General features: G+C 49.0%; 1 protein-coding gene across 2 annotated transcripts in view; it reads right to left on the reverse strand.

Annotated features, from left to right (window-relative positions):
* Positions 1-225: 225 nt before the first annotated feature.
* Positions 226-12,582, reverse strand: part of SEMA6C (semaphorin 6C) — a 129,092-nt gene continuing 116,735 nt past the window's right edge. For both annotated transcript variants that reach the window (XM_053370126.1, XM_053370127.1), the window contains one exon: positions 226-3,733. In XM_053370126.1, the coding sequence (XP_053226101.1) occupies positions 2,496-3,733 (1,238 nt within the window). In that variant the 3' untranslated portion in view covers positions 226-2,495. The remainder of the gene's footprint in view (positions 3,734-12,582) is intronic.

Here is a 12,582-nt window from a genome sequence, read left to right on the forward strand (position 1 = left end):
CACTCCTCCTTTGCTCATCCCCTGTGGTCAGCATGACCAATGGTTGGAGCTGATGACAGGAGCCGGGAGTCTTTCAATATCTGGAGGTTCCCCCCCCAAAAAACCCCAAGATATAACCCAAACTGGCAACTCCGGAGAAAACTCACAAAACAGGGTCTCCACAGACGTCCCCGTTTCCAAAATCCCGCGAGCAAAGAATGCAAAGAAACGGTTCTTCAAGACACAAAGAGATTATACATATATTTCAAGCATCGACTTGGGACAGATAATTCTGGATACCAAATGTACAGGTCCTCAGCTCTGCCGGACAGGGCCTCTGGATTGGTGTTCCTACACAGTAGGATAAATTTATTGTCTCTGTTCTTCTCATATATGAAGTTAAACAAGGAAATATACACATCTATGAATACCTATGTACAACGCTTTGTAAAAGACCTTCCGAGAGCAGTGTGCCAAACCACCCACCCTCCATGCGTGTGTTTCCCCCTCCTTTTTTTTGGAAAAAAAAAATTGGAACGGAGGCTTTCGACCTCGCCTGACACCCGCTCGGTTTGTATTCGTGGCAGGATCAACTGTCCTTTCCAAGGCTGCGGAAGCAGACGACGGCTGCTGAATCCCTTCCAAAGGAGAGATTTCTCCCCATTCTGCTTCTTGAATTGCTATCAAACCCATAAAGGCTGCAGCCAACAGTTTTAGGGGCTGATGTAAACATCTGCAGAGATTCAAACTGGGGTCTATATTTTTAAAAAAAGAACCCTCCCCCCCACTTTTTTAAATATCTCATAATTTTTTTAATTTGGTTGCGTCTAATTAATAAGTTAAATGGGGCTTTAGCCAGGCTTTCCCTGATCGCCTCTGGCGAGTCAGAAATGTTCCCAGGTGACTAAGATGAACTTTTGTAAACTGGGGAGCTAGCCTGTCCTTCTTGTGTTTTGCTTGCTAGTCACCAACCCATGCATGTTCTCATATGCGGGGCAAATTCCTTGGAAACAAGGCCGCCGGAGGTCTTGAGGACTAGCGACTTGTGCGAACTTGGTTTGCAAAACCGGCTTAATTAGCGGAGCTAAAAACGAATAAAAAAGGAGGGGTTAAGGGCCAAGGGAATAAATGGACAATCTTAACTCCGGTGTCGGAAGGTGGCGGTGGAAAGTCGGTGAATGAAAAATATGAGGTTTAAGGGGATCTCAAATGCTACATTCTGCTCTCCAGAAGGAGCTGGGATCCGCACGGTCCAGAATATTCTTGCTGAAGAAGTAACTCGGAAGCAACTGTTCAAGAGTGAGCCACAGGCTTGTCCCTGTCCCAGCTCCACCTTCGGTCCAAAAGTCAAGCCCAACAACTTGGAATAGTTCTGGAAACTATTTCTCCAGGGAGACTGTCCCCAACTTTCAGAGTCCGCTACTTCACATTCCCAGGATGGCTGCACCAAAGAAATAAAATAAACGGACACCACGTTCTGGTCTCGAAGAAAGAAAAGTGCTACAATTTTGGTTTGGGGGACAAGGTCTTCCCTTGGTGGGGGGCACCCAACATGCTACATTCTAGACCCAAGGAAGGGTGCCGATAAAATGGCTCCAAAGGTAGATTTTGTGACGGAGGCGGCTGTGGCCACATCAGAGTCTCATTTCCAAAAGCAATCCTCCTGTTTGTGTATAGGGTAGCCAGCCCCAAAGCTAGCAAGGCCTGGGCCATTGTGGCTTTGCAGCCTGCTCTGAGAATATGGTGAACCTCAAACGAAGATCGGAAGCCAATTCAAGGTGAAAATAGCCTAAATTGGCCAAAGTTGTGAGCCTACTGTGATTTTTGCCCAGAGGGTGCAGAAACCCAACATTCTAGAAAGCTCAAGAGTTTGCGTTCTGCTCTAGCAAGCTTCTAGCCCTCAAGTCCTCAAACGAGGGCGATCTGGACAAAGAAGTCGCCTGGACTTCTCCTACAACAACCAATTACTACTTTCCTTCTCCCTTTATGAACCCCATCTTGGCCATCTACTTCCTTGCCCGCAAACGAGCCTGCCCGAATTTTCGGAAGCAGAATTGCACGAAGGCGAGGCGAAAAGAACTGCGGTAACCCCTATTTGTGCATCAATTGCGGGTGCCCGGGATTCAGGAACAGCCTTTGCCCCTCAAAGCCACCTGTCTGAATGCCTTCAAAGACAGGAAAAAGAAGCGGAATCTGCTTATTTTGGCAACTCGGCTCAGTGGTCACGGGGAGGACCGGATAGGTCAAAAGAACTGCCCGCAGCAGGAGGCAGCCAATGGGGAGAGAGGAAAACCCAGCGCTTCCCTTCCCACCATTTCCCGTATGCAAACGCCTCCCCCCCGGCGAACCGCTGCAAGGCACGCTGGGAGTTGTAGTCCAGTTGTAGGCAGGTTGGCAGAAGCGGGTCTCTCTGCTTCCCTTCCATCTTGAACGGCTACTGCGGCGGGGGCCCCCAATTTAGGCCTCGTTTGCCCCCCGGCACAGCTCCGGGCGTCCGAAAAACAAACCCTGGAGGCTCAGTAACTGAATTGCCTGGAGGATTGGGCCGGGGGCGAGGACGGCATGAAAAGCCCCTGGGCGCCCCCTCCTGGCTTGACCAGGGAGATGGAGCGCTTGATGCCCCCATGGCCGGCCAGCGGGACCTGGTCGCCGTAGCTGTGCTGCCGGGAGAGGAAGATGGCAGGATGGGCACCCTCGTGGGGCACCGAGGTCCCCGTGGAGTGCATGCGAGTCAGGAGAGACGAGGGCGGCCGGCCCGCCTGGCCCAGGCTGTGGTGGCGCGACAGCACGCCCCCGCCAACGTTCACCAGCTTGGGGGCGGCGCAGAGCGAGTGTCTGTGCAGCCGGGCGCCCGCTTTCTCGCCGGCCGCAGGCAGGTCCGGCGGCACATCCAGCCTCCGCGGCAGGCTGTCCCTGGGCAGCGTGGAGGAGCTGTAGTATGGGGCACTCTCCACGTCCGGGATCTGGGGCTGCACCCGGTTGGCGAAGGAAACGGATGCGGGGGCAAAGCGGGGGCCGGCCAGGCCCTTGGCCGAGGAGCCCTCGGCTTCGTGAAGGTGTTTGAGAAGCTCCTCGAGGGCCGCCACCTCCACCCCTTTGGGCAGGTAGCACTGGGAGTGCCGCACCAGGACCCGTTCTGGGTTCGGGATCTTCTTCTCGTCCAGGTAGCCTGCCAGGGGGGCCTCATAGCCACGCAGGTGCCCGGGCCCCGCCACGGCGCTGGCGAACGGGAAAGGGTGGGCGTTGGAGACAGGGGTGTGGAACAAGGGCACCTTCCCCTGCGACTCCTTGGCGTTGTTGAAATTCTGGTTCTTCTCCCATTGGTTGCGAATGGCTTTCATGTTCTTGACGGGAAGCTCCGGGGTGGATTCTGGGGTGGGCAAACCGGACAGTTCCGGGTGGTGGTCCTTGACGCCCGCCTTGGCCGCAACGGAGGTGGCCGGCGGTTCCTTCTCGCTGGGGAGCAAGGTGGCGTACAGCTTGGTGGCGGCGCCTTCGGCCAAGGCGTCTTTGGCCTGCGCCTCCAGTAACCCGTTCATCTTGGCCAGGCTCCGCAGCGACAGCGGGCGCTGGAGGCCGCCCTCGGAGTCCTTCCCGGCCCTCTTGGCCTTCTGGAAGCTGTGGTTGCAGTAGCAGGAGACCAGCAGCCCCGAGAGGAAGGCCCCCAAGACGAAGGCCACGAAGATGCATCCAATCAGGAAGGTGAAGTGGACCGTTGGGGCGTCCTCGCGACCGCCCGACTCCTGACGCACGCCTGGAGCCAGAGAAACAGAAAGTTAGGGGGCTGGGCGCCAACGTGGCTGCCTCGCTTTACCTGGCAGGTGTGAGGGCGTCTCTGGCCCTCCAGGTTGGGACAGCCACCTGACCTGCCGGGGATTTTTGAGACGTGATTCGTGCATCTCTGCGGGTTGGGCTAGATGACCCTCGGGGCCCATTTCAGCTGCCCAATTTTATGATTCGATGTGGCCGAATTACAACTCCCATCAGCCCCTGCATGCATAAGGAAGGATGACGGGAGTTGTAGTTCAACAACATCGGGGGGGGGAGCAAATTTGCCCGTCCGTATTATACTGGGTTGTGGCCAATGCAAGTCTTACTCAGAGGAGACCCACTGGAATGACTAAGACTAGAAGTAGAATTGTAGTGCTGGAAGGGACGAGGGTCAACCTCCTGCAACACAGGAAACGTTTGTCCAACAGGGGACTCGAATCCACGACTGAGATTAAGAATCTCGTGCTCTATTCCATCGTCCTGTTCATTAACTTCTATGGGTCTACGCTGAGTAGGGCTTTCATTGTGTACAGCCCACCGCTCAGGTCCTTCCCAATACTAGGGAAGACTGGGAAGAGTTTCAGGGACGGGGCAGAAATTTTGGACTTACTCCAAAGTCTTTCCTACTTTCCAGAAGTGGCAGCCAATTTTTTAAAAATAGAGTTACTACCGAAATTTCACCTCAAGCAGACTTGGAAAAAAAGAACAGAAGAAACAAACCCTCAACGTGGAAGAATCTCATATGAGAAATTTGGAAATCAGCCCAAATGAGAAGAAGGTTTTGCTGTAAAGATTAGCAGAACATCACAGCTAGAAAAAGAGCTGTGGGCGTGTGACTAGCCAAATATCTCAATCTGTCTTGGATTTTTTTCTGTCTATACATCAAAACAAAACCCACAGGTCACATCCGCACCATACATTGAAGATGTATGACCCCCCCCAAAAAGAATTCTGGGAACTGTAGTTTACCCCTGCGGCGCTACAATTCCCGGCCCCCTGAACAAACTATGTTTCCCAGGATCCTTTGGGAGAAGCCAGGTGTGTTAAATGCGCTTCAAACGCATGGTGAGGGTGTGTCTGCTATTTCTCCTCCGTGGAGAGACAGAACGGCGATGAGGTGGAATGAGGAAGGTTGAGATGGGCGATGGAAAATGGAAATGGCGCCTGGTGGTTCAGCCGGGTGGATTTTGCAAGTGTGGGGGGGACAGCGCCCCTCTTTTACCCAGCCGTCACAAAGCTTCAAGGCTTCTCCTCCCTCTCCCTGTGTGTTCATGGAAAGAGCGGGTATGGGCCAAGGTTTTTGGGTATAATATTCAGCTAAGTGATTGGGTAAGACTATGGAAAGAAGGTTTAAAATTTACGGCATGCAATGTACTAAAAGAAAATGTGATGAAAATGATATATAGATGGTATATTACACCCGTTAAATTAGCGAAAATGTATAAAGTTAATAATAAATGTTGGAAATGTAAAGAAAAAGAGGGAACATTTTATCACATGTGGTGGGAATGTAAGAAGGTGAAAAGCTTCTGGGAGATGATATATAATGAGATGAAAAAAAAATGTTGAAATATACATTTATAAAGAAACCAGAAGCATTTTTACTGGGCATTGTGGGGAGTGATATAAACAGAAAGGAATGTAAGCTTTTTTTATATGCAACAACAGCAGCAAGAATATTATTGGCCCAAAAATGGAAGCAAGAAGAATTACTGACGATTGAAGAATGGAGGATGAAGTTAATGGACTATGCAGAACTGGATAAACTAACAGGAAGGATTCGAAACCGGCGGGACCAGAAATTCATGGAAGACTGGAGTAAATTTATGGACTATTTGAAAATTATTTGTGAAGATCAGACGACGTTTGTAGGCTTGCAAGAAGTTTTGTGAGGAGTATGATTGGAATTATTACAAAAATGGATAAAGGGGAGGATGATTCGTTAAGATGGAGATTTAAAGGTAATATAAAATTGAGAAATGCAGAAGAAGTAATGACAGTGGTGGATTTTCAGAGGTGCTGACGGAAGTCTAAAAAGATTGTATAAGTGAGGTACATTTTATAATTATATGTTAAAATCAATAAAAATTATATTTAAAAAAAAGGAAAGAGCCGGTACGATTCACAATGCGGCCCTCTACAGGTCTACTCGGAAGTCAGTTCTGCAGAGCTCCTTGGGGCTGACCCCTAGGAAGTGGGGGGCTGGAGCAGGTTGGAGGAATTTCAGTCTATTTCTGGTTTGTGCCAATGTTGCACTGGCCGCCCCACCCCAGTCTGTGGCCAGATTCCCCCCAGCAACCAGCCTGATCAATAGCCAGAGAAGTTGGGAGTTATAGTATGGGAACGCTTGGAGGAATCTGAGAAATCTGGAGGTCTCCTGAGAAATCTCTATGTGGGACAAGAAGCTACAGTTAGAACTGGATATGGAACAACTGATTGGTTCAAAATTGGGAAAGGAGTACGACAAGGCTGTATTTTGTCTCCCTGCTTATTTAACTTATATGCAGAATTCATCATGCAAAAGACATGGCTGGATGAATCCCTGGCCGGAATTAAGATCGCCGGAAGAAATATCAACAACCTCAGATATGCAGATGACACAACCTTGATGGCAGAAAGTGAGGAGGAATTAAAGAACCTTTTAATGAGGGTGAAAGAGGAGAGCGCAAAATATGGTCTGAAGCTCAACATCAAAAAAACGAAGATCATGGCCACTGGTCCCATCACCTCCTGGCAAATAGAAGGGGAAGAAATGGAGGCAGTGAGAGATTTTACTTTCTTGGGCTCCATGATCACTGCAGATGGTGACAGCAGCCACGAAATTAAAAGACGCCTGCTTCTTGGGAGAAGGGCAATGACAAAACTAGGCAGCATCTTGAGAAGTAGAGACATCACCTTGCCAACAAAGGTTCGTATAGTTAAAGCCATGGTTTTCCCAGTCGTGATGTATGGAAGTGAGAGCTGGACCATAAAGAAGGCTGATCGCCGAAGAATGGATGCTTTTGAATTCTGGTGCTGGAGGAGACTCTTGAGAGTCCCATGGACTGCAAGAAGATCAAACCTCTCCATTCTGAAGGAAATCAGCCCTGAGTGCTCACTGGAAGGACAGATCCTGAAGCTGAGGCTCCAAGACTTTGGCCACCTCATGAGAAGAGAAGACTTCCTGGAAAAGACCCTGATGTTGGGAAAGATGGAGGGCACAAGGAGAAGGGGATGACAGAGGACGAGATGGTTGGATAGTGTTTTCGAGGTTACCAGCATGAGTTTGACCAAACTGCGGGAGGCAGTGGAACACAGGAGTGCCTGGCGTGCTCTGGTCCAGGGGGTCACGAAGAGGCGGACACGACTAAACGACTAAATAACAACAACAACAAAATGCTTGGAGGCCACCAGGCTCCCAATGGCTGCGCTAATCGAGAGCGCCTTCCTTTCCTGCAGAAGGTCCTGGGTTCAGGTCCCGAGATCTCCCGGTGGGTCTGGGGACAGACTGTCTGCTTGAAACCCCGGACAGCTGCTGCCAGTCTGTGTAGACAATATTAGGCGGAATAGCAGCTCTGACTCAGCGCTCCCAGGCTTTGCGTATGCTCAAAGGTTCACAGAGGCCTTGGCCCTGGAAGCACAGCCACGAAACCTTAAAGCAGATTAAAAATGCCTTATGCCTTTTTAAACATTCTTATTTTAAGATACCCTTTAACGAGCCCTTTTAATGAGCTCAAACGGTACAATTAAAAGAAAATGGATCATTTAATATGGCTTTAAAGGGCGCTAATGTAAAATTTCCATTTATACCGCACTTTTAATGGACCAGAATAATATATATATTGCTATTTAATAATAATAATAATAATAAAAATCTTTATGCTATGGAAGATTGTGTCTCACTTACCCAGGGAAAAGTCTAGAGTTTTAAAATACAATATTAATCTCAATTATTTTTAATCTTGCTACTGCTTTTTTTTACAGAAAAAGATCTTTACTGCTGCGTCTCTACTGCAATTTTGCCAGGGCGGAAAAGGCAGAACGTTATATATATTTTAGTAATGAAGTTCATTTATTTTACTGGATTCCTGCTCCCCCACCCTCCCCTCGTGCGCTCGGTTAATTATCTTTGATGCTTTCACTTTGGGCTTTTAGAAGTCTGAACGCCCTTATTTATTTAATTTAATTAATTTCAGTATTCGAACCCGATTCTGCCTTCCCCTGTGTAAATAGCGATCATTGAGGGAAAAGACTTTTGAAAGGCAGAAAATATGCTCTCATTTAATATGGGAGGAGGGGACCATCAGGGCATTGCTCACAAGCGGCCCTCCACACCTCTCTTCTCTGGCCCTCAGAACTCTTCCACCCTCCTTGAGTGCTTTTGCCTGCCTGGAAGGAGACCTTGAAATACAATCACCTCTCTCTCTATCTGCAAATATCGTGACTTTTCCATGGGCGGAGCCTACTATGCATCGGGGGGGTGGCCTCTTTGGCCCCGCCCCTTTGGTCGTTGACCCCGCCCACCAGATTCGGGGAGTGTGTGTGATGGAGAAAAGAGCACAAAAGCTCAGGAGATCGAGAGATGGGCATTCTGCACATGCTCAGAGGCTTTTCATGATTCAGCCTTCTATTTTCCTAGAATTCCCTTTTAACTGTTCTGCTACTTTAATGGGTTGCGTTGCGCTTTTTAAAATAGCAGGCGCTTATTTCCATGTTTCAATGCAATGGTTTGATTGTGTGTTTTAAATGCTTGGCTTATATTTTTTTGGGCAGGTGATTTTCCGCTTGCAAACGACTTGGGAGTCACCTTGACAATTAAACGGTAATATAATATATGATTATTAATGATGGTGATGATAATACTACTACTAATTACATTTATATACTGTTCAATTATTAGGGTGACTTCCAAGCAAATAATAATAATAATAATAATAATAATAATAATAATAATAATAATATTTAGATTGAAATAATAATAATAATAATAATAATAATAATAATAATAATAATAATAATAATAATAATAATATTTAGATTGATATCTGGCACTGCCAGCAAGTTCAGAAACAATAGTTTGTCTCCAACTGAGTTTTACTCAGAGTAGAACCTATTGAAACCAATGCACGAAAGGGAGCAATGTCAATTCATGTCAAGGGCTCTACTCTTAAGTAGGACTAGCAATGGATCTAACACTCTGGTCCAGTGGGAGCCTAGAACATTAATGGAGTGTTAGGAGAAAATTGTTTTTTTTTTAAAAAATGTTCTTTTTTTGAGCGGGATAAGTTAGGGGTGTGTGTGTGTAAAGAATCCACATGCTTTAAATTAATTCAGAACCAGAGGCAAAGACTCAGCCAAATGACTCTGGGATGAGTTTGCTCCTCACAGACCTGGATGATCAGGAAAAGCCATCAAGGAGCTGACCGTTTCGTTGTTAAAAATGTGGAAAAAGAATAAGACTGGGTTTTTTTGCGGGGCGGGGGGAGAAGGTGAATAGGGGGGAAAGGAATAAAAGAAAAAACAGATGGCAGGAGGGGGGAAGGGACAAAGGAAGGCCTAAAAAGCAAAAATCTGTATATAAAAAAAGGAAAATACTAGGGGAAGATGAGAAGGGAAATGGTGGCTGCTGTGTTTTTCTCCTTGAGAGGGTCAGCTCCACCCCGAATTGCGCCCGACAGTTTCTCTCCTTCCCACTTTTGGAAGAGAGGAGAAACGGGCGCCTTCAAACTGGCTCAAACTCCGCAGACACCAAACTGTGTAAGCACCCAGGTTTCACAGAGTTCTGCGTCACATGCGACGAAGAGCTCCATGTTACCCAGAAGACTGCATTCAGCGACACAGGTCCGCATGGTTTTGACCTCACCGCTTTTAGAGGGGTGGGATCCAGCTGCCTCGGCTGTGACCCTCGCCGCCAAGGTGGACCTCAACCGAACGCACATCTCTTCCCTGTTTAGCCTCTCTGCCCCTTCTCCTCCCCAAGATCTCGTGTGTGGGTCAATTTTGCCCGCGCAGGCCTGGCCACGACCTGCCGAAATTGGGGGTCCCATTTCGGAATGGAGGCTCCTAGGGGCCAGAGACCTACCTGCCTTGACAAACAACCTTCCCTTAACCACGGATGTTTATGCTGTTAAAGGGGATGGATCTTCGAAGAGGGAAGGTATTCGGGACACACAGAGAGAAGGAGGAGAAACCACGAAGCTTCGGGGCCCAATAATAGTCAAAAGTGATCAGCTTAGGGGGTGGGATTGGGCCCCCCTCTTCTTCCCTCCCCTCCCAATCCTGTGCTCCTTTTTCATAAGTCTTGATGGTGGCCAGGAAGACACACACACAAAGAATTAAGCCCGCTATTCACTTGAACCAGACTTATCGGCTGCCGGGGAGAGGGCTGGCTCCAAAATTGAGCCCATCCACGTGGCACCTGGTCTTCTCTGCTCCTCGCGTGAGCAGAAAAGTTGGGGGATTTTTTGGTGATTATCCAAAGGCCACGGAAACCTCTGGACCATGGTAGTTCCAGACACAAAGGTACGTCCGGTGGGTGCCAAAAACGAGGCCCGCCCCCTCCCTCCCTCCCTCCCTCCCGCAAAACACATTTTTCGTACGATGCACAACCCGGGATGGGAAGAACAGGGTGAAATATTTTGCCTCTCCTCTCGAGGGGGCGATAAACCATGCGGTTAGTAACCGGGAAAATCTCTTTCAGGAGAAGCGCAGTCTCTTAGCCCCTGCTTTCCCCCTCCTTCCTCCCCCCCCAGGTTACCCGGAGCAAACGTGCACAAGTGTGTTAACACGAGGGTCTTGAGACACGTGCGGAAAAGGGCACCCATTCCACGGGGAAGCTGCCAGGCTGTTAGAGGAGGGTGCAAAGAGCTGAGAGGACACGCGGAGCCACGTCAGACCGGCTGCCACGCATAACCAGACCATGCGCCTCAGGGGCTCACGTTCACCAGCCAGCGGCGTCGCACGATGGTGTTACGGAGAGTCCGTATTATCCAAACAGATCCCGCCTCTTCTGCTCATCTCAGCAAATTTCTCTTTCTGGGCCTCTATCTGGGGATGGCCGAATTCGAACCCGGTGCCTTTGGCCCCTATTGCCTTCCCGGCACCAGTCGCTTCATCCTCTAAACCGGCCTTTCTCAGCCTGTGGGCCCCCAGATGTTGTTGGACTACAACTCCCATCACCTCTAGCTAGCAAGGCCAGAGCTCAGGGATGATGGGAGTTGTAGTCCAACAACATCTGGGGACCCACAGGTTGAGAACCGCTGCCTAAACTCTCTTTAAAAACCTCTCCCTCCTTCAATGCTGGAACCTAGAGGGTTATCTGAAGAGTCTTTTCAGACTCAGGAGCGGCTTGGGGATGGAATGCCTAGTAGGATGGAATAAACCTGTGGAACTCCAGGCAACAAGATCCGGCAGTGGCCGAGGGCTTAGAGGGCTGGGAAAAGGATGAAGAGAGGTCATAAGAACCTAAGAAAAACTGTAATGAATCAGGCCAGTGGCCCATTTAGTCAAGCCAAAAAGATGCCGCAATGGGAAGCGGGGGCGACTCTCCCCATTTACGACCCCCAGCAACTGGTATTCAGTGGAGGCTGATAGGCCGTCCATGAGCTTGTGTAGTTTAAAGCCATCTAAGTTGGTGGCCTCCTGCAGCGGTGAGTTCCACAGTTTTATCCATGCTCTGCGCATGAATAACTCCTTCCTGAGTCTCCCAAACTTTGGCCTCCTTGGATAACCCTGTGATGGGTGACGATGAGGAGAAAAGCGTCCCTCTGGCCACTTCCTCAGTACCGCAAATAATTTGAGACGCTCCTTATAGCGTCCCCCTCTCCCTGGATTTATCTTTCGAGATCTCTTCCCCTCCTCTACGTTCATTTGCAGCTTAATAGCCCTAAAGTACGTCAGCCGGCGCAGCAGAGATGATCTCGCCTTCGGATTTTTCCCGCGGACAGACAGACTCTCCCACTGTCTCTGCCCGGCAATTTCTATCTTCTGTGTTCTTCAGGGGTCAGCGGACAAAAGGATGCGTCCCCCCCATCGCATTATCCGTGCCTCAATTCCCGCTCCCCTCTCCCAGTCCACAGAACAAAGTATGAGGTGCGCAGGTTGGGGGGCCGAATTTTGTTAGCTTTCGGGAGTTGCAAAAATCCCATCATTTTGTCGGAGAGACGCGCGAAAGAAAGGCAAACCATTTCCCAGGGAGAAAACAATGAAGCTCAGAAAAAAGGGCCGCCATGGAAACTCAATTTCTTTCTTTGCTTTTTTATATTATTATTTTTTTTGTAAAAAGGAAAAACACTGGGCGAGCGGAGGAGAGAAGGACAGAAATAAACAAGGCGGCTTTAAAACCCAATGAATGTCAAGGGCTATACAGCTAGCTAGCACTCCAGGTTTTTCAAAAGAGGGCATTAAAAAGAAAACGACAAGAAAAGGTGCCGCTGCTTTAAAGGAGTAGATTAACCAACTATTTGTCGAGTTGATTAATCTGTCAGGACCAATTGGAAGCATGTGGGCAGGAGAGTTTGAAGGACAAAGCTGTCGGGGTTTTTCAGAGGCGGCTTGGGCTTTGTTAACAGGGGAAAAGAGGAATGAACAATATTTCCAGACAGGCAGCCCTTTTTCTGCTAACAGCCGCCGTTGACCTCATCGGGGGCTGCCCAAAAAGGTCTGGATCGAGCCTTGCTTACTGTCCTGCTTCTTCAGCAGAGGCCAGGCTTGATGCCTTGGGGGGGGGGGCCTCCAAAAAAACAGGGCATGGAAAACACCAGCCCTCTGGTGTTGTTACACCTGGTATACTGCTCCTGGATCTGGAGGCTCCATTTAAGTTCTCAAGCCTCTGATCAGCCAATCTGCCCTTTC

The sequence above is a fragment of the Podarcis raffonei genome, chromosome 16 (genome assembly GCF_027172205.1).
Source record: "Podarcis raffonei isolate rPodRaf1 chromosome 16, rPodRaf1.pri, whole genome shotgun sequence".
Taxonomy (NCBI): domain Eukaryota; kingdom Metazoa; phylum Chordata; class Lepidosauria; order Squamata; family Lacertidae; genus Podarcis; species Podarcis raffonei.